The 27,783-nt window shown below is 44.3% G+C and overlaps 1 protein-coding gene across 3 annotated transcripts; it reads right to left on the reverse strand.

The window, feature by feature from the left end:
* Positions 1 to 1,361: 1,361 nt before the first annotated feature.
* Positions 1,362 to 27,579, reverse strand: rab3gap1 (RAB3 GTPase activating protein subunit 1). 3 transcript variants are annotated; one of them, XM_015358365.2, is made up of 25 exons: positions 27,514 to 27,579; positions 27,316 to 27,371; positions 25,404 to 25,479; positions 24,456 to 24,588; positions 24,148 to 24,226; positions 23,373 to 23,492; positions 21,934 to 22,099; positions 21,632 to 21,731; positions 20,943 to 21,024; positions 20,594 to 20,662; positions 20,157 to 20,230; positions 19,535 to 19,627; positions 16,898 to 17,067; positions 16,646 to 16,747; positions 16,220 to 16,392; positions 14,740 to 14,794; positions 14,110 to 14,445; positions 12,387 to 12,524; positions 9,497 to 9,724; positions 7,078 to 7,174; positions 6,876 to 6,979; positions 6,665 to 6,780; positions 4,381 to 4,483; positions 3,602 to 3,622; positions 1,362 to 2,835 (listed from the first exon to the last, which is right to left on the reverse strand). In XM_015358365.2, exons 1-25 carry the CDS (start codon positions 27,565 to 27,567, stop codon positions 2,614 to 2,616), a joined length of 2,967 nt encoding a protein of 988 aa, XP_015213851.2. In that variant the 5' UTR covers positions 27,568 to 27,579; the 3' UTR covers positions 1,362 to 2,613. The 3 variants fall into 3 exon arrangements, with proteins under 3 accessions (XP_015213851.2, XP_006636296.3, XP_015213853.2); XM_006636233.3 differs by lacking the exon at positions 3,602 to 3,622; XM_015358367.2 differs by lacking the exons at positions 27,316 to 27,371; positions 27,514 to 27,579 and adding an exon at positions 26,012 to 26,821.
* Between the last annotated feature and the right edge of the window lie 204 nt (positions 27,580 to 27,783).

Consider the following 27,783-nt stretch of genomic DNA (forward strand, 5'->3'; position numbering starts at 1 on the left):
ATGTGTTGAATGTTTAAGCCTAACGTGTTTCAGTGTAATTTGGATTATTTCATTCCACTTGGTTGAACAAAAGGGAATAAACTAATTTCTCACAGCAATCAAACTTAAAATGAATATCAAGAAACTCACGCATACATAATGTATGTATCCTTTCTGTTTGCTTTTCACAAGCAATTTAAAGATTGGGGGAAAAAATGGCTGAACGTTACTATGGAAACAGACCTGGATGATAAGCAGTGTTCAGAATATTAAACTAATTCACAGCTCGCGTTCTGTTTATAGAGCTGCTGTGGGAGAAGTTAGCAGGTCTAAAATAAGCTGTGAATTGCTTCTGCAATTTAAATTTAATTGCAGTTTCCGAATAGGAAGTATCTTGTCTTTTTCTTGCAAAACAGGAATGAGAAAGAAAAAAAAAATGTTATCCACCATTTTAATTGGCATTTAGTTTTAAATGGCCTGGTGTGTTGCTCTCGTTAATGAAGATTATATATTGATGTAAAACTGAAAACGCAACACTTTGGATGTACTATCGAAGGGCCAGTGGAGTACAGAATATGCTGGACATCCATGGTTGTTTTGCTGTTATTGTTCTTTTTTGGGGGAAGAATGTTTTTAAGTCATACAATTTGGGTAACATAACTCCTTAATCTATATGTTTTATAATGAGGAAAACGCCAGAAGTCCTGAATTCCAGCATGTTTTTTTTCTGAATAGTGAAACTGAATTGTCCGCTGTAACAACACATATCTCATGGCATCATCTTTGCCTCTGCACTCTATAGCTCCCTACCTCGTCCTGCACTACTACTGCATTGCTCTCTTCTGTGCATTTCCTTTTCAAATTTGTTGCTGTGTTTTTGTGATCACTCCTTCCCCACACTCATACTTGGCATTAAACAATATGATGTGTTCATGATGACATTTTCGTAATTAAAATTACATCTACTTTTTACGTATACACAACTGTTTTTTTTTTAAGTGTAAAATGTAAATGACTTATTCCTGCCTGACTGTGAGTTTGATTCAGGCAAGAGAGTTGATTGGGCACAGGTGATATAACCTGTTCAACGGCAAGCCTGGTGAAAAACCGAGACGGGAACCAATATGTCCCACTTGTCAAGAGCATCTTCATGTCCTCCCTCTGCTGGAGGCTGGATTGAGGGATGAGCTGGGACTGCTCAGACACCAGTGAACAAGCATGTGCTGGGGCCAGAATCCCACCCTTGCACAGCAGGAGCTCTGCATGTCTTCAGTGAGTGCATCTGCTGCAGAAACAATATGCTCCTCTGTGAGTTTGCTGAAGTTCTAAGGGCTTCCTTTTGATGCTCAGTGTTCTGTTTTTAAATACATACAGTATTAGACTATTTGTTATAGTTTTTGATTTAATGGACAAAATGACATTAAACTGAAAGAAACATGTTACAAGGGAGACCTGATGTTATCAAACAATGCTTGCAGTCAATACATAGAAGGAATGCTTTGATTCCCTTATTTAAATGTTTAATACCCATTTAACGGTACTCAACAATGAATTATCCAACTAATGATCAATACATTGCCTTTTTGACATGTACAAACTTTGGCTAATTCAACCTTTATTAATCATCTTGTCAGCACAAGACTAATAAAAATGTCTGTAATGATTATCTACAAGGTTATTAAAAAGGAAAATTCGGTTTAAAACAAAACAGCTTTTCCAGACTGCATATTAGGTGACTGTATAATAATTGTACATTCCATGTGTCTCTAGTGCCATGCTGTCAATGCTAAAAATCAGTTGACTCCGTGCATCCTCCTGGCAGGAGGCCTTCTGCCAGAACAAGAAGAGGTACTTCTACAGAACGCATCAGGCCCACTTTAGTGTATGTGGGACCACAGCAACATCAGCAGGGAGACGATCAGAGCTCTGGGCTGTGAGCAACACAGGGCAAAAACACTCTCATGCAACACAGTGCGCAGCAATATCCCCCCATCAGGAAGCTCAGCTCCAGCCACACCAGTGTTTGATCTTGTGACAGGTTAGACTGCAGACATGTTGACTGAAGTCTTCAGATATTTTGGAGCCTACACTTATTATACAATGTACTAATACTTTCAGAGCAGAGTGCTGACATTCATGTTTGTTTCGGATGAATTTCCCCTTTACACAGTTAAATTACAGAATAATTCTATTGGTAATGGTTTACATCACTTATCGCATAAACTATGCTAACAACATTAATCATGCCATTTTCTAAATAACTGGAATTAGGGAATGAGTGCTACTTTTTACATTGTAATCTTTATAATTGCACTTTCCACCAGAGGGGTTTTGTATTAAAAACACTTGCCGTAGTCTCAGCACACATGCAGCGGTGAACAACGGTAAAAGTTAAATCGATATCTTTATGCACATGAGGAAAAATAGAACCACATATGGCATTTTATAAATACCTGAACCCCCCCCCCCAGAAAAAATACTGGAATGCCACAAACTTCGCGCAGGAGTTGCAGGTGGCACATAAGCTGTTGAGATGGTAGGAGAGATACGTTTTGGATGCGACAATGTCAGACGCACTGCGCACGGGGCAGGCTGATCACCGCTCCAGCGGCTCTGGAGCCCGAAGCGAGGGCATCAGAAGAAGGAGGTGTCCGAGGAGAAGGCCCCGGCCAGCCGGAAGTCCTCCCTGGTCAGCACGCAGAACAGGCGCTGCGGCAGGGCCCGGGAGTAGGGCGCCGGGCGGGGGGCCAGCGCCCGCAGGACCAGCTCGCGGCCCGCCGGCGGGGGGAAGTCCGGACAGGGCTTCCTGTCGCCCGGCCGCTCCAGGTCCTCCTCCGCCGGCGCCAGCAGGGAAGCCTTGGAGACAGAGGCACGCGGTCAGCGCCCCGCTCGGCACTCTGAAGCAGACCCCGCGCGGGGAAGCCAACAGCAACGAACGGGGGGGGAAAAAAAACTCCCTCTTTTAATAAAGGCGAATGGAAGCATGGAGATGGCAGGACTGGAGCACGCAGGCACGGCGCTGTGTCTAAGGCTACTGAATTACAAACGGCATAGCAACCACCTCTCGGTTTCAGCAGTGCTGTCACTGAAATGCACCCCGTTTTTGTCATCATGAAGAGACGCTCAACAGAGAAGACTAATAACGTCTCATCTCAGAGGGCCACAGAAGGCTTCATCCCCTCCTCGGTGGGCTGAGGGTTACTCATATGGAAGATGGTTAGATGGCATAAACACAGAGGCACCCGTATGCAGACTACCACAGGCAAATAAAGGCCACTGGCTTCTAGGGATCCTTATCAAGCTGACACCCATAACGTTTCCCCCAAAACTCTACGCTAAAAATAAATTTACCAAGCCCAAAGGCGAAGAAGTGACCGATACTGAAAAGTGTGGGTAAGAAGAAGTGACTGATACTGAAAAGAAACCCACTACTAGGAGACGAGGAAAGCAATCTGGGTCAAAGCAAAACACAAAGTCCCCAGTGCCAGCCTCACTCCAACAGCCTGTCAGGTCTGAGCTGCAGTTTTTAAAAAGTGGCCTTGTTCAGCCAGGCCATGCTCCTCCACTGCGCACATGAGGCACACTGGGATGGGAGGTGGGGTGGAGAAGGGCTGGTTGTTACCTCATCAGTAGATTCAGCCAGCTTGAAAGGGGTGAGAGAGAAGCAGCATTAAGAGAAACAGAGGATGGAAGAGAACCAACAGAAAAGTCAGAGGTGACCAGAAAGGGTTAGAAATACTAAGAAAATGATTTACCATTACACAATACATGCCTTCATGTGTTCATTTGTGGGGAAAATACACACAAACAAGTAAAAGATACCAACCTTTAACCTTTTTCCACTAAAGTTTTTCAGAGAACTTTGTTAAAGCCTTTTTTAAAGAACAGTTTTATAGGATCTGTTTGACCTTTTTCTAGCCAACTACACACTCTTCAGTTAAAGGTGAGCACAGCGGTACAGAGTTCAACCAGTTTGAATTTTTCAAATCATCTCGTTATTGAGAACAATTTTTTTATTTATTTCACCACTACTGACATTTGCATGTGACAGCTGTTCTGAATCTCTACTTACTCCAAAGCCGCTGCCAAAAACGAAGCTGGATTGAAATGATGTATTTTTATTTCTGAGTTTAGAACGTTTCTAAGAGTTCTGACATTACAAATCAAGTCTCAAAACTACGGTTCGTGAAAGTGATTAATGATGCAGTTCCCCGGATGTCTACAGCGGTCCTGCCCCGTGATCACCTTTAAAGACTGGCGAGAACGTCGATGACACAATCGGCCGAGCAGCTCTCCGCACTGAAACACTGAAGCCCCTCGCCACTGACCACCTTGAGAGCCGGAACCTGTCGCCTCAACAGGAAGAAGACATGCCCGAGTCTAGGAGAAGGCTGTCCTTACCCTCTGAGCGCTCACAAACAGTTTGTGAATGATGCTGCCGGCCGGCCCTCTCCCTGCTCCAATCACAGGCACCTCCGGCTCCTCCAGCAGACGGCCCACAAACCTGGCGAGAGACAGGAGGGGTCACTGCTTGATCACACCCCTCGCATGACTGACAAGCCCTTCGGCTCTGGGACATCAAGCCCTGTGGCTGCGGGAGGCTGGCTGGTCCCCACGGCCGCACACAAACACAGGAGTGACAGCATTATTAGCTGGAGTGACATTTAGAATAAACTCCCCTTCCCGGCTTCCACTGGGATAAGCTTCCACTTATTGCCCTAAAGCAATATTGAGGCTTGATTTTATGAAGCTGAAACTAGGAAAGACTTTGTACCTTAAAAGTGCTTAGAAGCAAATGTTTTAAATAGGGTTAAATCCACTATCATTAAATCTACTGTATTAAACTTGAGTTAAGGCTGAATGTTACACATCTTATACATGAAAGCTGGATATTAAATATATATTATTTAATGTGCATTAATGATTTAGTACAAAAAAGAGAAAATGTATTTCTCTTTTATGCGCTCAATCAGCTATACACAAGCAAAGTATTGGACATTAATAACAGATTAGCTGGTGTCATGTTTTTAATCAGCAGGCAAACACCATATAAATGAGATCTCAATTGCTCAGGAAGGAATAGCATGATCATACATGATTAACAATTAACCAAGCCACATTTCATTACTAATGGATTATTGATGAGTAATTTGTCACACACAGTTTAATAATAAACTGCGTACAACTTTTCTACTAAAGACACCTGCTATGTGTTATATATCAAAGGTATTCAGGTAAAAAACAGTTCAGAGGAGCCTTCAGCAGCAACACAAACCCGTATATAGCTCTAATTCTTTTGCTGTATCTAATTATCCTGATCATGTCATTTAGCAGACAATGTACTTTAATGCAATCCTAACAGATTCAGAAGTGTGTGTTTTAATTATGCTTTTTATATTTCTCCTGGAATCAGTTGCTGCTGTTGGAAGTATGATAATGATGTTTCAGCATGAATAAAAACTGAAAAAGGAAGGGTGCCGCATCCAAATCGACAAGATTCTGCTGTAACAGAAACAGCTGATGCATGAAGTAAAAGGGTTAAATCTTCCCACTTTCACAGCTGAAGGGCTCTTATAATAAGACAATTGTGTCTTATTCTTGTCTGAACTACGAGAACCTTTAAATAATGAACATCTTACAGGAAAACTTCCTGACATGCCCCCTGTGTTCCTGTCAGATTCTACCAGCACCCAAGTCAGCAGACTCTCTCTCCACACCTGTGACTCCTGCCTCTGCAGCCTTTCAGCAGTGGCGTCTACACTTGGTTTTACAGAAAGGGGGGAAATCTTTTAATAACGCGAGGGCTGATCGCGGCGGCGCACAACTCCTTCCCCGTGCGGACCAAACGAAGAAACAGCATCAAAGAAAATCTGCAGCATTGTTTGGCAAACATGTTCTTATCTGGTAAGAACACCAGTCTCATTATCAATAAAGGTAAAAGGTCTGCGTAAATACAGGATGATGCAACTGGTTCAGAGTAAGGGATCCGGCAATTATACCAGCACACCAATTAATTCAGACTGCTGCACACATCACTTACTTTCAGGGGGAAAGAGTTGGCAGGCAATCTGAGCTTCCGTGAAAGCGCCGGTACAATACTCATATTTCAGTGCCAGCGTGATGGAAAGGCACACACGGACCCGCCGAAAAGTTTACAGTTGTTCTGGGAATGCAGTTCTCAAAATTTAATTTCGGTCGTGAACAATAACTATGGGAGATGCCATGCCACTCGCTGACGCAGCTCAGTTAATGCGCGACAGCGAGGCGTCCAACAGGAAAGACCATTCTGAGGAAATGCTCTTTCTTTTTCTCGCACCTGGTTGGGAAACTCACATGAAGTGTAACGTATCCCGGCAGCACGTTTCTTGTCTAGCCGGGTATGTCCCCCCTCCCCTTCAGTTTTTTTAATTAAAACACTGCAATATGCATCGCGTATCTCTGGAAGAAGTATACGCGGAATGTAACAGCTTCTGTTTTTCCCCACCCGTGGGACAGGGGTTAACAATAAAAGACGTGTTAAAAGATGAATTGATAAATAAAGAACAGTAACGATCTGGGACTCCACTGAAAGCACGAAGCTGCGTTTTATTACTCTTTCTGGAATGCCCGCACTTCAAAACGCAGAATGAAATTAAAAGGCCGACGGGCGAGGATCACCACCCCCGCATGACCACGATCTTCTCACCTTTCCAGTTCCTCCTGGTCATCCACCTTTTCACACTTGCCAATCCCAAACTTCGCTTTCAGGGACCGAGCCCTGGCAATGACGGCCTCCCCAAGCATGATCTGGTTAATGAGGTCCTGCCAGAAACACAAAGATAAGGAGGTGTCAGCTCCCTGCTTTCTGCCCAGGTCCACCTCACCACAGAACAAGCCCTCCGGGCACTTTCACCTACCTCCAATTTCTTGTAGTCTGGGTTCGGGTGATGCAAGAGCTTACTGCCAAGAGATATGATCTGCTGGATGGTCTTTCTAACAGATGGGATATCTTCTACTGCCTCTGTCAAATACATTCAAGGTATTTTGTACGGTTTAGTCCATCAGAAGTAACTCAAATCAGCTCTTATCTTCAAGTAGGGGGAAACAAAAGGGACTGACCTTCCTCTTTCTCTTTCAGAATTGCAGCATGGATAATGCAGGGCAGCAGGTGTCTAGTAAGGTCAGCCGGCTTCTGCTGGGCTAGGTAATGCAGAACCTGAGGAATGATAAAGAGCAGCTGGTCTGATACTTTCATCATGTTAAATATGTGTGGTTGGGTAATTGCATTATTGAATTGTGCATTAGAAACGGTTTGCTTCATATCTATAAGAGAGACTGAACTAACGCTGACTTGATTCTTCTTTTTAAAAACACAGCGAAACACACGTAGAGAGGACAAGGAAATAAATCACTGGTGGCTCTGGCTTCTCCCTTTATCAGTTTGGCAAATGCTGATGTTCTCAAAGGTTTTTACCAGCCTGCTACAAAATCTGAACCTACTGAGCTCCCGTCTGCTTGGCAGCTGTCTTTTTTTCCAGTGTGATAAAGCTGTGGGAAAAGATGCGCAGCGCCGACATCTCAAGACAAGCCACGGCATCGCACTGAGCAGGGCACCACCCCCTCACAGACCGGCGGCACCATCCAGCCAGCCAACTCTCTTCTAGATGCACCACTGCATTCACGGGCCGGAAGTAACTAGGAAGGGTCTTCCCTCGGGCTTCAAACACGAAACAAACTGATTTTGTGACTTGCTCCGCGTATGGTAGCGGCTGGGAGGTTGCATTACAGTTCTGAGACAGGGTTTCTAGCAGATAAAATAGACTGAAGTTTACTTTTACAAAAACATAAACAGAACCTGCACTGGAGTAGAAACATGCTTGAATACCAAACAGTATAAAATAAGTAGGATAAATATTGTGAAGTCCCTAATTAAAGAACTTGTCATACCAAGTCAGTTTAAATGGGTCTTTGAGCCTGAAACTTTACAGGGTTGCCAGTTTTCAGCAATTATTGGTCTCATTCCTAACTAGGTTTCTTACTAAAGTCTGACGAGCATGATTTACATTATTCAAAACTTAAATTATTTTTGCTGCATTAATATGTATTGTGCCACTGAGTTTTCCCAACATGTTATAGCAAGCAATTACAGTAGTACTCATTTATGACAAAGACAAGCTCAGTTTATTTCCTCCTGTATGGACACTATTAGCAAAGACAGCAGACATGTGAAAGGGCTCAATTACCTCTGTACTGCAGCAGAGAACAAGCTCACATTTTCATGCACATGTTCCTCACAACCAGCTGCTTTTTTGCCATTGTAAGGCATGACAGAATCTCAACAATAGCATTTGCAGGCCTTTAAAAATGACCTGTCCTCTGTCATAAATAGCCTCCTTCTGTTTGTAGCTGTGATTCAAGAAAGTTCTTTCTGTCCCCTTACAGGCGAGCTAACATTTTCTAATAATTATCCCTAAATTAGCAACCGAATTTATAGCTGACACCTAACATCACACGTTTTTTTCCTAAAGGACGAAGGAGGAGTGTCACAGTGCATAATGACTTTCAAAATCGTCAGGCTTTTCCACCAGGAAGTCTTTTTTCGCGCACTGCCCTGCATGCTTCACTGAAAGGATTCGGGGCAAGGACAAGGACACTCCTCGCCGCACCTATGGGGAAGCAGGCAGCCCAGTGTGATGGCCTACTTTCACTCCTGCTCGTGACTGGTTAAGGGAATGCCTGGAAAGACCTAGCGGGCCCGGCTGAATCTTGAGAAATGAAGGATCGGATTAGTAGCACATCAACCATAAGACCTGTTACACACCCACTGTGGGCGACGCTGCAGTCCACACCTGCGATGAGAGATTTCACTCTTTCATTGTACCAACCCAACAGGGTGTCCACATGGCCTGAAAAAAAAAACCACTGGGTGCTGGCAGTGGTGCCGGCAAGCTCAGATGCCACAAGCTTCCCCGTGCGGTCATTCGAAACCCTGTGTGCGACCGGGTAATGAGGTCAGGGGTCAAGCGAGCAAGTGGCAGACCATGTCTTGGAACCCGTTTGCTTCCAGAGAAGAGTTCAGAAGCACCGCGAGCTCTACAATCCCGGTCAGAGATTCATACAAGAACATCTCGCAACAGATATGCACTGGAACACCGTTTCATCTGCCATCAGTGCACAGAACAAGTGGTGTATTTAATAAATCCTGTAATATAACCGAGCTAGAACGTAGTTTCCGCTTTCCTCTGTTGTGTAGTTACTGAACACGCCGTTTGGTTATACTGTTTCGGCAGCATCCGCCCCAAATTGTTGGCAACAAGAAAAGAAACGAGGGGCTCGTGTTACTGGGCAGAAGGCAGCGGAGCAGAAAAAGCTCTGGAGACGGAGCTCGTGTGCACAGCCATCTGCGTAGACTTGGCTTCAGGAAGGAAGCGCTCCTTCTTGGGGTGTTAACGAAGTTCTGCCGCGCGGAGTGGAAAAACCGGCACTGGCGCTGGCATTTCCTTTCTCACGAGCTCTGCGCTCAGTCCTGCCAGACTACCTTCTCGGCTTCCTTGGTGTCATCAAACAGCCTCCTCTGGCGGCGCACCGGAGTTGGCTTGGCTGTCTCCCAGGCCTCCACCCACATGTTCCCTGGGATCCTCATCCTGGCGCTCAGCTGTCCCTGGAGAACCGTCTCTCCCCTCTCGTCAACCACCTCCTCCTCAACATAGTCCCGAGGGGAATACCACCTGACAAAATCTTCCAGGGAGCAGCCCGGGTTCGCTGCCTAACGGGGGACAAAAAAGAGCAGCTTACTGCCATTTCTAATTCCACTTTGGACTTGACTTGCAAATTCCGAATTACAGTGACATTCACTAGAATTTTCAATATATATTTTATATGTTCTACTTGTAAAACAAGCAATACAATCATCCAGGAAACTGCAAATAATGTTGGGGTATATATCAGTCCATGCTGAAATTTCCAAATCGTTAAAAAAGACAAGGGTAATGAAACAGGGAAAAGTAGTTTTTTGGAATTTTCACCGGCAACAAACAAAAGGAGCAAAAGCTCACTATTGCTTCTTCAATCCGACCTTTAATAAAAAAAAAATCTCCTCTACCCAGAGACAGAAAAATAGCTGAATAAAAAAAAGTGATATTTTAATTTAAAAAAATAAAAATATTGGACATCTTATTTGGCGCTGCAGGTTATTTTCCTAGCGGCACGATGTTGGAGCTGCTGGGCTGTATATATCCAGAGCCAATTTCTGCTCCTTCAAATGTTTTGCACGCTGGAGAGGAACAAGCGACTGACCTCCTGCTGTCAACTGCAGCGAAGCGAGTCTGCTTTCTACACCCGAGTTTATGGAAGTAGTACTGGGGGAAGGGGATCTGTCATGTTCTTAAGTCTCACAATTTATCATATTAAGACTCCTCTATCAGCCCCATGGGAGCTGATAATTAAAAACCAAATGCCAGATTAGGCTTCGGTAAGCACAATTATGTGCCTTAGCTAAATTTAGAGATGGTATTAAGCTAGGGGGTTATTTACTGTATACCTGAATGCAGAATATCCAGTAAGACTGGCAGTTATTGAAATGCCACAAAGTGTAATTGTGTATCTCTACAGACTAGTCTTTCAAAAAAAGTGAGGCGTTTCATAACAGTAGAACTATACGGCTCAACAGAAAAATACTTAATAGACCCTCGCGCAAACGACAAGCACCATTACTATTCATATAGCTCAGCTGGGATCATCAAAGTGAAATATAAAAGCTTGTTCAGTGCAGAACTAACGGCGGGCTCATTTACATCCTGTCTCACATCTGAAGTGCACTACAGTACGTTTTACAGCACACCTTGTTATGTGGGTAATGATCATTATACAATGAATTACCATGGAAGGATGAAGAAAAAAGTCAAGATGCTTATGATAATTCAAAAGATTCACAATCTGCTCTGAAGGATTCTTTCTTCTATGAAATATGTTTTTTCTTTGTCTCTCCACGTGGAACAATTACTTCCATCATCCCAGCACAAATTATAAGCAGACTGATGTACTGTTTTTCATTTCAAAAATGAAAGATTCAGGTAGTGGACAAAAACTGGACACAACTGGGTAAGGGAGAGAAGACAAGTATATCAAAAGCAAGGGCTTTTGCAGTTTGTCTCTTGTATTAATTAATACATGCTTAGTGTCATGTATAAAAGTGCTGGACAGGCCTGGTAAGCTTGTAATATGGGCAAACATTGCTACAAGAGAAGACCTCAGTGAGCCTGATTGCTGGGATGCTTTTTGCAGGAGCTTCAGTGACCAAAACATCTCAGCATGCTGATGTTTCTCAAGCAGCTGTGTCTAAGGTGATGTCAGCATGGACCTCAGAGGAAAACACACCAGCAAAGAACAGTCTGTAGATATACGTACTCCAGGACAGTGAAAACTGTGCATTAATTTGAACTGCACAGCAAAACTGGCAAGCAGGCGCACATCAAATGATTGCAAGTTTCAACCCGGGGTGCAAACAGTTAAATTAATCAGAACCAGTCTACTGAGACGTCCACAGAGAGGGGCACCTTAGTCGCGTTCCGGTGCTCAAACCTCATTCATGCCAGGCAGTGCCGCGAGTCCAGTGGTGCAAAGAGCACAGACAAGGGGCCGCCAAGCAGTGGAGAAGTGGGATTTTTATTACATGAATCATCCTTCATCACATTATTGACAAGTGAACTAGAGCTCATGTAGCACCAACCTGAAGAGCTCTGCAGCCCTAACACTGGATCAACATTATGGTCCAACACTCTGTTAAGAGGCTTTACATTGGTGTTCATTTTTTTGTCCACTACCTGTAGGTTTCTCATTATTGAAGAGATTTCAAGTTAGAACAGCTTCCTTGACTCGTTTTTGCCAGCTGACAGAGAGACGGGGATAAATAGCAGACATTTGAGACTGAGCAGCTGAGATGTTCAGTAAAGAAAGCCTCCAATGAAATTAATTTTCATACTGATTATGTTCTTTGCTAAAACAAACCCCATTAATAACATCTTACACTGCAGACTGACAACACTCAATGTTAAATATAAGCGTGCAGTCAAAAACTCTGTTAGCACTTCAATCATATCTATAAAAAGAAAACCACATTAAACAGTGCGCTCTTGAAAACCTTTACTACCAACTCAACCTTAATGAGCTCTGAATTTAGAACACATTGGGCCTCGTTCAAACACCCAGCTTTCACACTCTCTCATGGAAGAAAGCCTGCACTCCGTAATAAGCGTGCAAACCTGTATTTTGCACACCTGTCTCCAGATGTTCTTTGTCATTTCCATGTGTACATGTTGTTGAGCACGAGCCAGGGGGAACAAGCAGTGACGGACAGAGCTTCAGAAGCATCGAAAGGCAGAGCGGCGATGGGCTGGTGTTCGTGAGCGCGATGACTAGCGTCCTCGTACCTTGAAGGACTCCATGTCGGAGAGCAGGCAGGCGCTCTGCATTCGAGCCCGCAGATGTGCTCCCTCGGCTGATGTCCCTAATTTGGCCAACACCTCTGACTGCTCTTCTAGCAAATCCTCTGTCATCGGCGCCGGCTCCTGCGGAGAGGAAAAGGTCAGACCTTGTAATTAAGCTGCTGCAGTGGGATTTGACGACTTCTATTTTTTTTTCCCAGGAAGAAGATGTCAAACAGAATGAAAAGGGCTGACACTTAAAACTGGGCCCTTCGATCTCCAAGTTCATCATTTTTAATGAAATCCAGAAGAAACACCACCTGCCCGCCATATATGAGACTGGCTCTACTCGCAAAGCTGACAGCTCCTGAGCTTTATTGCTCTGCACAAGAACTGCCACAACACTTCAGCCACGCTCCGGGCCCTAATGAACACACTGCTGCTTTTGTTCAAACACGCAGCCTGCTGGTCTGCAAAGCACGGCTGTCTCTCTACAGCCTCACGGGACACGGAAATCGTGCGAAAAAGGGTTCAAAGACCCAGCCATCCATTAACAGAAAGCCGAACTTTCCCGAAAAAGGTTGTAGCAACCTGAAACTACAAAACGCCATCCTGGACAAGGTGCCAGGCCTCTACAGGACACACACACCCCCATGACCTGGAGACGCTGAATAACCGAGCTGGCAAGTCACTGGAAGGTGGGAGAAAAACCCCAGAGGGTTTCCCAAACACGTGGAGATCATGCAAGTGAAGCAGCGCCAAGTCAGATTCGAACCCGGGACCCCAGTGATGTGAGGCACAAGCACTGCTACCTCAGCTAAGATACTCAATAAGAAATAACTGGAATCCCCTGCAGGACCCTTAGGGTTTCACAAAGCGCTCAGCTACATGAGCCGATAAAGCAGAAAAATTCAATTCTGAGCTGAGAAAGTTCTAGACTGTGATTCACATTTCACGGCAAAGCATTTCCTGAACAGCTGTGGATCCAGTTTTGCACCTTCACATCCTCAAGGTTTAGTGGTGCAAAGATTTTGACATAAATCACTTACAGTAAGTCTGTTGTAAATTCAAATCTAACATGACAACGAAGAATACCACTTTTGATTTGGAATATACTGTATAAAATGAAATTTGCAAACCTAAGTAAGTTATAATTTTAATTAAAAAAATGTAACCCAGAAGAAGCATTAACAATGCCCTTGAGAATATAAATAGGACAGGTCTTTACAGTGAGTATCATGCTACCAGTAGACTAATTAATGTGAGAGACTAAATCTAGGGCTATCCAGTTCATAATTGATGAACACTGAATACTTTGAATTTATAACAACTCACTTGCATACGTTCGATATAAAACCAATTAATTATAATAAAGGTAATTCTACTAACATACGCCACCAAGCCAAAATCAAGCCACCGCAGATTTTTAAAACAATTTTTAGAGCATCATATTTATATAGATCTTAAATTTAACACAGATCTTTATTCAGTAGAACAGCTGGTACGCAAGTTCTCACTGGAGGTGAAGAGGCTTTGCAATACTCAGAACAGCAGGGAGCAGAAATTCCTGCTTTTCAGCGGGAACGTAACCTCACCTCGCTCCTTTACAGCCCATCCCTGCAGTCTCTCGCCCGCCGTGTGTCCACCGACACATCATATTGATCGGCATGTCTCAGCCGTCGCCGGTGCTCCACTCGCCCAGACCCCCGCGCGCCCCCGCTCCTCTCACCTGCGTGACTGGGATATACAGCGGCTCCTGCGTGTGCAGCAGGGTCAGCTTGCCGTGAGGGTGCAGCCGGCCCTCGGGCCGGGCCCGGGGGGCCTCCTCGCCGCCCTGGGAGCCGTCCCGCAGCTCGTCCGCGTCGCTCACGCACTCGAAGAACTCCTCCTCGCTGTCGCTCCACGAGTCCCAGGACTTCCCCTGGGCCGGCTCCGGCGCCGAGCCCTCCTGGCCCGGCCTGCCGTTCTCGCAGCCCGACACCTTCCTCTCCCTGGCGCCGTCCGGCGGGCCGGCTCTCCGCCCCTCGTCCCGGGCCTTCTTCCGCTCGATGCAGCAGTTCAGCATCTGGCGAACGGGCACAGCGGGCGCTGACACGCAGCCCCCAGCAGCGAGCCGCGCACACTGCTCGCGTTCCACACGAACAGCGCGACATCAACCCTGACCGCGCCCTACCACGAGCAACACAACCGCCTGCACAGAAATTAAAACCCGAATCGAAGGATTCGCCGGCCCTCCACACTGTAATTACCGTCTAAAGAGGAAGCAGTAATGCATCTGTGGAAACTTGTGGAAACCTTTTCCAATAAACAGGACTACACGATAAACATGAGCATCTGGACTAATGTATAGAATAGTCACCTGAAGCTTCTGGTGCAGTAGGCAGCATCTCAGGTCAGGAGGTCCACTGCCTAATCTAAGAAAAAAGGATATTTCTGCGTTGAGAAGCGGTTACCAGTTAATGTGAAAGGAGACGGATCTGGATTAATGATTCCTGTGTGACAGGCCCAGCAGCTGGATTACAGTAACAGGGGAAAAGATTACACAATAAATCACAAGCAGTGCAACAGCTGCAGCGAGTTTTATCAAGCTCATTCATCATTCTTAATTGCCAGAAGAGAGATACAGGACTTGATGGAACCAGAATTGTCTGATTTTCAGCAACATTTTGTCCGTTGTTTGCGTGAGGCAAACATCTTGGGAGTGGGTCCTGAAGATGTTTTGATACTAATTTATTGTACTTGCATGAATATTTTCCTTGTACCTACACATAACGGAAACTGTATATATGTATATAGTTTAAGTCACACTGGATAAGAGCGTCCAGCTCCTTATGTAAATAAAACCTGAAACCATCATGGAAAAACAGATTTCTTGCTCTCCAGACATTTTCTTTCCTCAATGACGGTTTGAATCACAACCTCACCTCACATGTAGAGGTGCCGAGAACTAATCTAGTTGTGAGAGATCATGATGGATGTTATGAGGAAAGTCTAACTTTGGAAAGATAAATCTCATTTGTCAATATAAATAATGTCTGTCTTTCTAGAGAAGACAATGTAAAGGTTTCTAATAACATAACCTTGCTTTAATATAGCACTTTCCATCCCAAAACACTTCATACATCCGAGTGGAATCTATTCAGCCACCGCTGAAGTGCAGGCCCACCAGGGTGACACACAGTAGCCCCACTGCACAGCAGGTGAAGGAGGAGGTGAGAAATTACTTCACCAGGTCAATTAAGGGAGCTCAGATAGTATAAACCTGGAGAGGAGTCGAACCTGAGTAGCGGGGCTAACAGCTCTTTTTGAAAAGTGTCATGCAATCTTCAAATCCTCAGAAGCATTACACCTCCTACAGCAGAGTACGCAACATGCCACAGGAACTGCTGGTCCAGAGGAAAGAGCGCCCCCTATAGGTCTACCTGTCTCCCATCGCAGTACCGAACCCGCGAGGGCGGAGCGGTGGCTCTGTGGCTCAGGATCTGCGCCTGTGACTGGAAGGTTGCCGGTTCAAAACCCGCGGCCGGCAGAGGAATCCTACTCCATTGGGCCCCTGAGCAAGGCCCTTCACCCCAACTGCTCCAGGGACGCCGTACAATGGCTGACCCTGCGCTCTGACCCCAAGCTTCTCTCCCTGTCTGTGTGTCTGTGTCTCCATGGAGAAAAGCTGGGGTATGCGAAAAGACGCATTCCTAATGCAAGAAATTGTATAGGGCTAATAAAGAAACATTATTATTATTATTAGATCGGACGAGCTCAAGCTACAGGGCGGCAATGCTGTCGCCCAGGAAGGGCTGTAATAAATCGGGCTTCACCTTTAGTGCCCAGAGGGTGCTTACCCAGGTATGAGGTAGTTATTTTCCCATCTGTAACGCATTTCCAGCACAAACTCCTGCCACAGGTGAGCCACAGCCTTCACTCCTCCATGGTAGAAGTTCACCATGCCAAGACACAGCGCCAGTCTGTACGTCAGGGTGTCAGCAGGGGAAGATTTAAACTGGTTGTACAGGTTCTAGTAAAACAAAAAGGAATCATGAATCATGCAGTACAGGCCATGAAATGTCCAATTTTGTGTTCTTTTTATATTCCACCTGAGCATCTGATTTTTACTTTCAGATGTAAGCCATGTTAAAATGAAAAACACTTCACAACTGACTGAACTGATTCTTTCTTTAACACATTAAATCTTCTATTGATTGGATATTAAGATACATACTTCTCTCTATTCCACATCAAAAACAGTAACCAAAGTGTTGTGAACCTACATAATCCTCCGCATCCTTCTCAGGCTTGCTGTTTGGATTAGGTGTGACAGGCTTTGCATCGTTTGCGTCAGATGATTTCTCAGCAGCGTCAGGGAAGAGGTACTGCATTAAAAGTGAAGAAGGATACATTCTCACTGTGCTTCTGTGGTATCGCTCTCTTTAACATTATATTCAACAAAACGACTTCTGTTTATATAATACTTACAAAGCAGAAAGGCTTGATAGTTCTGCTTCAGATAAAAGCACACTAACCAATAAGATCGAATTGAGGACGTCAGTGCTCAGAGGTGACTCCTCCACCCGGCGATGCCTGCGGATCCTTTTCCTTGCACTGTGCACCATGTTGGACACCGAGAGCTTATGAATGGGGACAGTGCTGGGCTCCGTCAGCTTCGACAACGCATGAGTGATGTCGCTGTTCTCTGCAACGACAAGTCAGCGCTGGCTTTGCCTGGTACAGTAAGCCTTCTCTGAGAGAAACAGCAGGTGGGAGTCTGCGCATCACCAAAACCAGCTGCTCAGCTGCAGGTGTGCGAGCTTATCCAAAATGAACCATATGTTAGAAACGATTTCAGATCAACCACTTCAGGGTTCACTTGCAGGTCTTTACTTTTACATAGTTTCAGCCGAGAGAAAGGCTCACCAATATCTTTTATAACTCGGGGACATCAGAGCAGTCAGTCAACACAAAGGCAGCACTTCATAAAAGCAGGTAGCAGGTCCACATCACCTTACTTGAAAACACTGTCAGCATAAATAACGATGGTCTTGGCAAAGTGGCACGTACCCATCCATTTTCTAACTGCTTCTCCCAGTTCAGGGTTCTGGGGGAGCTGGAGCAGGGTACACACTGGACAGGACACCAGTTCACCGCAGGGCACACAGACACACTCTCACACCAGGGCAAATTGCCCCAGATGCCAATTAAACCACCAGCAGCGCCCATAAGAAACCTCCTCAAAAAACAGGGAGAACATACAAACTCCACACAGAGAGCAGCCCATGTTCAGAACTGAACCCAGGGCCCCAGTGCTGCGAGGCAGCAATGCTAACTACTCTACCAGCGTGCTGCCCGTGGCATGTATGTGGGGTGGAAAATTATAGTCAAGTGTTACAGCAGCCTGACGACGTCAGGAGAGCCTCACTGCAGAGCGGACAGTAAAGCACGCAGTGGCTGCAACCTGAGGAGCTCAATGAGCTCAAACCACTCTGACAAAAAGTGAAAACGATTCACTCCCTCATTCACTATTCTAAGAGAGGAGCTTGTGGAAAAACAGATACAGTATTCTCTTTTAAAAAATCAGAACACCCATTTTCCCTGAAAGTGCCAAGATCCATCACAGCTGACGATCTTCACCCGATTTGAAAATTGTTCCAAGAAAAGAGAATTCATTCAAGGCTCAATTATCCTTTGATTGCTGCAGGGATATATAAGAAAGCACAACGTTCCTGAAATTAAAATATATTCAATATTTCAGTTAGTGCATAAGAACACATAGAGACTGCAAATCAGAAGAGGCCAGTTAGACATCGAGTGCATTTGGCTGCCAGTAGCTAACTGCTCCAAGGATCTATTCTAGCCTCTTGATCGAGGGATCTGTTGGAGGTATCAGGATGTCAGATTCAACAGTGTTGTACTCCTGACTCCCTTTGTGTACAATAACGTCAACAAAAGTGTCAAAACGGAATAATATGTTGAAGGGGCAAATGTAAAACAAAAATAGACGGAGGGACTCGATGGCAAACGCCAGCGCTGAAAGCAACTTAAAGTCGGACATAAACACTAACAACTGGCTCAACCCAAATCATAATCCAATCTGGGGGCAAACCTGCAAGCCTGTGGATTTTGCAGTTGTGCAAGGACATGTGTTTTTCTATCCATCTTCTGAAAAAGATCATTCTCCTATTGTGCCTCGGTCCCGCGTCGTGATCATCAACCGAGAAGCAAACGTTCTCTAGTTTACACTGAAGTGTAAAATCTGATCATCCCCCTTTCTCCTGACAAAAGTCTTAATTATTTCAGTCAAATCGACTCCAAACCGACATTACAGTCAGAATGGCATCCTAATGTATATAAATTAAAATAACAAAATTATCAGGTCAGGCACCAACTCATCAACCATATGATAATGGAATAAAACAAACATTTGCCAATGATAAGTCAGTATAGTTACTGCCTGCGGTTGAGTGCATGGCTATTTTCAACGCTTGTAAAAGCAATTAACTTTAATCGTTTTTTATGAGTCACCTACAGTGTATGGAAATAGGGGAAAGGAGGAATTCTCACTGCGTGGACTTCTGTCCTGTTAATGCAATTTCCACACCATGCCAGAACACACTGTTTATGTCCTGAAAAAAAGCACGAGGCAGTAACAGCCTTTACTGCCCTTGTACATCAGATGGTAGTTCTCATCAATAACCCCCAATGTTCCCACAAGTTGTTCCACATATATCTATACGTCTATACAGAATCGACAAGGAGCTTGTACATGTGCTCTCAGCGGAGCGAAACATTACGTGAAACCCGACAGGTCAACATCAAGGAGAAGAGAAGCGTTCGGCTCGCTGGATTCAACAGCACCTCCCACCACACTTATAGCTCTACCGTTGGTTTGTTTTTTTTTTAAAAAGAAGCTAACAGAAGTCCATCTGTCGCAAAATGAAAAAATAAACATTTAAGGTGCCTAAAGTGAGTCTCAAGTTGGTATTTCTGATAAGAAAAACCTGGGTTTAAATTTACTGCAGATTAACCTCCTGGATTAATCAATTCCTGTCATTAATATATAATCAACAGTTTTTAGTCCTGCTACAGCTTTAATAAAGGTAATGTAAATATTCCAAAAAGTATGGTCCCATGATTGCGAAACAGAATGGTTATTCTCGGAGTACCTTTGCCCTCGTCCTCGATGGGAGATCTCCCAAGGATTTCGTCAGTAGACTCTTTTCGGCCGCACAACTTGAAGAACTCGGTAAGGAAGTCTCCTGAAGGACAAAAACACCCACAAGGGCGACGAGATCAATCAATACGTACTCTCAGCATGTGCAAAATCATTAGAATGAATTAAAAAACACCCTTTGCTGCTTCATATTTAACATGACTTGAAACTTGAAACAGCACAAATGTACCGCCATGTTCAAGCGGTGATGTACTTTTCAACAAAAAGAATAACCTTTTTAAAATAAAATAAGCAGTACTAAAAGATACATTCTCAGAAACCTTTTGCCTTAAGCACCACCCACACTTTTCTCAGACTGTTCTGCCAAGTGCTGCCGTACAAGTCAGATCAGCTGAGGTGAAAAGACCCCAAGAGGCAGCACTTACTTATCTGATACTGTTTTACATCCACCAAACTAAAAATCAAGCTTCAGGATTGGAAGTTCATATTAAAAACAAAAAAAATATTAATACAACAAAGTTAATCCTTTAAAACACATTTACAAATAATTTAACAACCTATTAAATATTAAATCTAAGTACAGTTATCAGTATTTATCTCACAAAAGGTCTTACCCAAAAGGCACTGAGGGTTGTCAGCTTTTCTCACTCTTACAGACCACTGAGGAGCCTGAAGTGGATCTAAATCACTAGACAAAACCACGTTATCGGGGAAAAAAGCAAGTATTAACACTAAAGTCAATTCAAAATCTGAGAATTAAATAGACTCCTTATGAACTGGCAAAGAAGATATTATAAATGATCCACATACAGTACGTGATTACAATACTAATTAAATTCCAAGTTTTTCAGAGAGTGACATCATACTGAATGGGAGACTGAACATCATTATTTTCCCACCCTTTGTTTAGTGAACGTTAAGCATCCACATCTGGGCTAGAGCAATCATGGTCTCTTACACTTTCTTTGCACTTTGACTATTCAAAGGGTGAAAACTTGCACGACTGGTAGGAATTAAAATTTTAAGCAAGAAGGAAGTGAAAAATACTCACGAATACACATCATTGTCAACCACGATGCCTTCAGACAGGTGAGGCCACGCAGTAGCAAGGTGAAGCTCACTAACAAAATATGTATAATCACCATCCATTCAAAATCTCTTTTGATTCTTCATAATTTCACTCATTTGTAAAATGTCCAAATATTCAATTACACAGAATAAAAATGCCTTTTCTGCTTGTAGTGGCTTAAAGAACAAAGCTTAAAGTGAATGGGCAGCCTCTCTCAACACGGAGTGAAGCTATGTACTCATTTCCTTATACGGGACATGAAGTGGAACCTCACAGCTTTAATGGCTGTCGGTTCAAGCCATGTGAACCACATCAGGAATGGCTCATCTACCTGATCGGATCCTCGCAAGCCCCGAATGGCAACTTCCCAAATTCCACACCTCCCACCTCTCCACCTAGCGGGGCGTCAAAGTCTACGAAAAAGGACACATGACACAATTACCTGGCGCCTAAATTACCTACAGACCAGAAAAAAACAGCACGTTCAAGACCAATAAAATTACGGGAACCTCACTGTCCAAGGTAACTAACTGACAATGCTTCTAAAAACAAATTTGTTTCTCCCCCCCCGAAATCAGCCTTTCAAAGGCTGGGACCTACCAGGCTTTTCCAATATGAAGGTTTCCAGGCTTTGCGAACTCTGCTTTCTTTTCCATATTAATACCGAAATAGGAAACAGGAGATGAGGCCTGGCATTTCAGTGCCATTCCTTGCCATTAGGTGCTCACATTATAAACCACCTTTCATTTCTCATCATTAAACCGGTGTTGAAATAGACATTTTTTTGTTTTCTGGAAGAACACTGACTCACCCGGTCTTTCGCACAAAGCACAGCATTCCCACGGGTCACCTGCAAACAGTGTGCATTACGTGCGAAAGAAGAAAAGGGCCAGAAGTGACAACAGGAAGATGGACTACTATCAGGAAAGAGCAGATTCTGGGGTCTAGACAATGCATCTTCAAGCTGCCACAGTGGGGAAAGAAAAGCCCCCCTTACAAGCCAATAAACACTGTACCAACCTGGAGGCTGCTGGGGCCAAGAATACTGCTGCCAGTCCTGCAGGATATACGTAAACCTGATTGCTATGCTGATGGGCGGCATGGGTGTTAATGGGCATCCCTTTCAAACAAACGAGAAAAAGCGAATGAAGTGCAGGTTAGTGATCTCTGCTGAAGTCCACATCAAGAATAGGAGAACGATCTTCCGCACAGAAAATAAGTTTATTTGGGCTGCTGACAGCCACATCCAGCTGTAATATGCAAACCACCCACTACACACGCCACAATCGTGTGGCAAGAACCCTGCCAGAAGAAACACTTACAATCTTTGATTTGAAAACATCCAGCAACCCAGACAGGTGGTTGTACTGACTGGGCACTTTGCGGAGGTGGACCATCTCAAAGTCTGTGCGCACACCAGGACCTTGACATTCGCCCACATACATCCGCCTCCATTTCTGCTGGATCTGTACAAACACTGGCACCTGGCTGATTGAGACACAAAGGACAGGACAACGGCAAGGAACGTTATGTTCACCTTGTGAAGGATATTCAGCTGCGGCTCTCTTCTGGAACAGGTGCATTCAAATGCATTACCTACTTGAGCTGCTATAAATATCTGTCACCCTTCGCCCAAAATACAGCTGAACAACACCATCTAGTGGAAATAATGTCAAAATCAGGCAGCACAATAAGTTTCAATTGTATGAGCATTTCAAGCAGATTGAGGTAATAATAATTATAGCAATTCTTTACACTTTTTTATTTCACTTTTCTGGACTCTTCACTCAAAGTACTTTACAGCTAATGGGGATCTCCTCCACCACCGCCATTATCCACCTGGATGATGCACCAGTACGCTCACCGCACATCAGCTATCAGTGGGGAGCAGATCAGAGTGAGGAAGCCAATTCAGAGATGGTGTTTATTAGGAGGCCATGATTAGTAAAGACCAGGGGGGAAATTTGGCCTGGATGCCAGGGTAACACCCCTACTCTTTTCGAGAAACGCCCTGGGATTTTTAATGACCACAGAGAGTCAGGACCTCGGTTTTATGCCTCATCCAAACAACGGCGCCTTTGGATCCTCTAGAATAAAGGTTTCTGGTCCAAGTTCTTAACCACAGGCTAACTGATTCAATTTTAACAGTTGGAATGTATTTGTAAATTTGCCTTCAGTCCTTCAGACGTTAAACAGGATCTGAAATTGGTGTCATCCCTGTACCTGTCCTCATTCAGGTGTGCTTCCTGAAAAGTGACCAAGGACCTCTGCAGAAGGAAAAAATGCTTGCTGTGGGTGTGTATGATAGTGTCATTCCTCCCATGTCTGTTCATCAACTCCTAAACTAGCCAGAGCTGTTTAAGACATAAATTATGGCCAGCAGGTTGTGGAAAGGCTGCACAACGTTCTGTGTGCTGATGTAGTTGGCAACAGTACCCTCTGAGGCACTGAGCAAAGAAACATGTTAAATAGAAGTCTAAAAAAGCAAGCAATTAATCAATTACTTTTGGAGATTTAGGGCTCAGCTGGAATGAAAACCAGCAGACACTAGGCGTTTTTCCTGGACCACAGCTGGGAACCCTTGCACTAGAAACAACTCTTCATGCTCCACCAGCGGCACATGAATCTTACAGGATGGTAAACTGTAAAACTGGTAAATTTTAGAATGAAAAGGTAAGAGCAGGGATCTGGCAATGGAGCAAGTAGGGCTTAATTCTGTGGTGAAAAAAGTCTATTTCAGTTGCACACTGCTGCCACCTACCAGCCAGTGTTTCCCAGTGAAATAGCGATGGAACTGAGCAGCAGGCTGCACTTGGATTCACTGATGACTGCATCAGAGTTGGCTCCCGGGGAAATTACAACAAATTCTCGCAAACCATACCTGCACAGGAAAAGAAAGGAAGGCAATTTACTTCATTACATGGGATTTTCAGAAGGGAAAAAAGACAAACACACTGACACCCACTGGAAAACACTGCATCAGAATACTATAAAACAGTAGTTAATTTTTCTTCAGAAAATTCCTTTACTGTTTGTTTTAACACTAGTCAAAAGAACACAAAATAGGGGCTCCTAAGTGGCTCAAGACTGAAAGTGTAAACAGAGCCCTACGGCCCTGCAGGCACTGGTTTAAGCCTGAGCAGTGAAATCGGGCGACTCAGAGTCCTAGTAAGATACTGTGCACCACTGCCTGTCCGAGCACTGCCAAGGGCAGGAGAGTTTCAATCAGTCACATTTCCCCCCACCTGCCTCATAATAACAACTTCTGTGAACTGCCAGCTGACTGGGAGGCTGCAGGAACGCCTGTAAGAGGCATCTTGCTTTCCCAATTAGAGCGAACGCTCCAGTAAGGCACGGCACAACTTGCAGTGTTTTATGATGAAAGCCGCTGACATGAGGGCAGGTGTTCATTCTTCCCTTACACCACAGGGGTCCTACCAGTATCACAGACCACCACAAAACAGAAAACACTCTGGACACTTTTTTTTCCCCCATTAAATGGAAATTAAACATGAAATCGTTTTTTGTTCACGTACCATCTGACTAAACAGTGAGCGATGGGTGGGAAATCATTGTTCATGCACAGCAAATCTTGCATAGCCACTGGGAATGCATCTGTCAAGAAACCAAAGAACGTGGTCACTGAAGACACCCCGCCTTCCAGCTACTCAAACATGAAGCAGCTGTAATCATGCATTCAAAACACCAAAAGGTTTTTTTAAAACAATCTGAAATTTACAGATTCGTGATTAATGGTAACCACAGCATCATAAAGCATATATCATCAATGATGTAAGTTCTTTGAACATCCAGGCTGTTTTCTCTGTATGCAGGAGGTCCATACCTTCTTCGGGTTCCTCTTTGCCCTCTCTGTCAGACGACTCCTGTTTTAGATAGTGATGGGTTATTGCGAATCTGAAATCCGCAAAGCAAATTTCCTGCTGTCTTTCTTCCCAGGTGCCACTTGTATATATTCCCTGGACAGAAAAGACAGAACATGGTTAAAAATCAATGTTTCAGTTGAGGCAATTTTCAAAGCAATTTCACAACCAAGGTGACTGTTCTTTGACTGAATAAATTTTCCACCCGATTATCATATCCTAATTCATCTCTTTGCAAAATTGTTATTCTCTTAAAATGCTAAAATATCTACATATCTATTTAGTAAAATGCTAAAATGTCTTACTTCCCCTCTTTGAGGCACCCACACAAAAAAGAAAGATTCAGCTCTGAGGAATGTGTGTAATCAATGACCGACTATAGTCAAAGTGCCTTTTAGATAGATTTGACAGCCCCCGACCTTCAACATGCTCAAATGGCAGCTGAAGTGCGGAAGATGAGAAAAGCACTAACTCTTCCAGACATACCACGCTCAGGCAAGCTAGAGCCCTTTCTGAAGGCCTTGTACAGTAAGGCTGTGGCTCACAAACCTCAAACTGCACTGGAATGGGAACTTTATTTCTGTAACTAACGCACATTTTAAAAACTTCTTAAATGGGCAAAATCGTTACTGACAATTTTGTTTTTAAAATAGAACTACTTTTTACAAGCATCACTATCAATAACATTACATTGAATCTAAAGTACAATCACACTTGTGCTTACCTTAAACCTTTAAAACATTGCATCAAAAGTCTAATGTTCACAAGCTAGACGTCTAAAAAACAGCGCAAAGGGTATTTTGACAACTGTGTGCTCTTCCAATTGTAAAACGTAATCTTAAAAAATAATGCAGTATGTTACAAACAGACATTGTATAGCTAGACAGTGCAACAAACATCTGAGCTGCTACCTTCTCCAAAGGCTTCCCCACACTGCTGCCAATCAGCTTCCAGTCATTCAGCACCTCCTCCACCCGAGACACGAACCTAAAGACAAAGGTATACAACACAAATTCCAAAACACATACTGCCTTCTACTTCAGTACTTTATAGTAGTGATGAGTTTTACACTCCAAGCCCACAATGAACAATTTCCAGTGCTATGCATTAAGTGCACTTATTTCTGGACAAATATGAGGAAATCCCACATCATGCAGTAAGAAAAGGAGGTTCCTCCATCAAAGTTAGGTATGTGTCAGAAACCCTCTGCATGTTCTTGTGCAAATGGCATGACAGCGGACAGTTAAAGAGGAGATTACATATGAAATTGAGACAAAAGACAAGTCAGAGTTAATTATCCCACAAGTAAACTGCAAAGCTAAATCAGCTTAAGCAAGTGTAAAAACATGAGAAGCCACAACACAGCAAATTTTCTAGTGTAATCCTTAAGGTGCTATAAAACATAAAATACACTCAAGCTCGATTTTTAGAGATTGAGCACAGACATTGAGATTACAACTTTTAATTTACTAGAAATTCCGCTATAGGCTCAGTAAAGATCGACGCAATTTCCACGAACATTTGGAAGTGAAATCAGCTTTAAAACCACACATTTCATCAGGGGGTTCTGGGGCTTGGATTTGTTCCTGCATTGTCAAGGCATCTCCTGAAGTTCTAGCTGTGAATGAGAAACACCTCGTGCACAAATTATATGTGAAACTTTAAAAGATGAATTTAAGGACTAAAGGGAAATTAAACAGGGCTGCTTGGTGGTGCAGTGGTGCACTGCTGCCTCGCACGCTATCTGGGAAAACTGGCCCTGGTGTGAGTGTGTGGGTGTCCATGTCTGCCCCACAGTGGGCTGGTGTATCCGGCTCTCCAGCCGTTGCTTGCCTGGATAGGCTCTGGCTGTCCCTGCAACCCTAAACTGGAGAAAGTTTTTCGACAATGGATGGATGGATGAAATTAAACAGCACTTCAGGCAATTTTCATGTAGGGAAAATTGTGCAGCACACACAGATAATGCCCAGCTCAACCGATAAGCTCAATAAAATAATGAAACATTCACAGAGCGCTGGTAAAGGTCAGCTCGCACCGTGGGAGGTTTTTAATCTGCGTTTCCACTTGACTTGTGGTCGGACATGTTCTATCTCTCCTGCCAAGATAAGGCTGTTTCCTCCACCTGCATGTGGTCATTCACCAACACACAATCAACTGCTTATTTCCACAGGTAAATGAATTGTGCTGCAGCCTGTAAACAGCCAGGTCAGCTCTGGCTAAGAACACATGGCAGACATGTTCAATCCAGAAGCAAAAGCTACAGTCACAAGGAGACTAACAGGGCTAAAATCTCCTCGGTAATCGCTATTAATCTGCGGAAAACGCTTTCGATCTGGTACCTGGCCTCTGTCTGGCACGTAATGTTCTTAATTTTTTTTTAAATCAAACTCAAAGAGTATTTTTCAAGCACCGACCGTGCCCGCGAAGAGCAAAACAAAAAAAAAAATAAAGCAGCTTCCTCGATGAGAGCTCAATTCAAGGTCAGCGTCATTCTGCAGAAACAAGACCCGCCGGAGGCGCCGCTTTCGGGGACACGTCGCTAAGCAAGCCCTGCTCCTGCCCTCATCCCCTTCTGGCACTGGGCAGTGCTGGTCTGTGTAAACAAAGTTACAAACTTGTGTCTCAAGCGCATTCTTCTCCCCACCTCCACCGGCAGAGAGAGAGGGGCGGAAAACCGATTCGAAACCGATGACAGCACGTCTATGTACTGGCAGTGCATGCTCCTCGCCATCAGTGAACTAGGCAGGGTCACTGTTGCCGTGGCTGCCCTGTGAGCCCGCAGCTGTCCGGGCTGATGCGCTGCAGGCGTCACCACCACCCTACCTCTCCCACTCCGAGGCGGTAGTGAAGTCCGTGATCTCGAAAACCTCAGACTCGGGCTGTAACGACAACAACGGGAAAGCAAACTGCGTTAAGAAATCACACATCCAAAACGCGCCCGGTTGTCAGCGCTCTGTTAAATTTAAAACTGTTATTTTTGTCTCTTCTGCTGGGTCTGAGTGCAGTTAGCGAGATACTCACGTCACTGTCCGCCGCCATCATGGACGTCACTTTGTTTTCCTGCAGCTGCATCATGGGAACTCCAGCGCCGTCCGCCAGCCCCGACTCTTAGGGAGCGTCAAGAAACTGCGAACCTTTTCATCGGGTTTTAACGGGCTCGGTACATGCCCACTGTGTTTTGGCAGGGATAAGACTTCCTGAATTTTAGATGTATGAAGGACGCAAAGCATAATTTCTGCGTTTTGCACTGTTTATTTTTTTTTATGTGAGCAAACGTCTCATTTTGGGGTG

The sequence above is a fragment of the Lepisosteus oculatus genome, chromosome 12, assembly GCF_040954835.1.
Source record: "Lepisosteus oculatus isolate fLepOcu1 chromosome 12, fLepOcu1.hap2, whole genome shotgun sequence".
NCBI lineage: Eukaryota > Metazoa > Chordata > Actinopteri > Semionotiformes > Lepisosteidae > Lepisosteus > Lepisosteus oculatus.

Coding starts and splice junctions, on each gene's coding strand:
- rab3gap1 (XM_015358365.2), bottom strand. CDS start 27,567: ATGATGCAGCTGCAGGAAAACAAAGTGACGTCCATGATGGCGGCGGAC. Junction 25,480..27,315: donor ACCGCCTCGGAGTGGGAGAG/GTAGGGTGGTGG, acceptor CTTTGTCTTTAG/GTTCGTGTCTCGGGTGGAGG. Junction 7,175..9,496: donor ACACCAAGGAAGCCGAGAAG/GTAGTCTGGCAG, acceptor ATCATTCCTCAG/GTTCTGCATTACCTAGCCCA.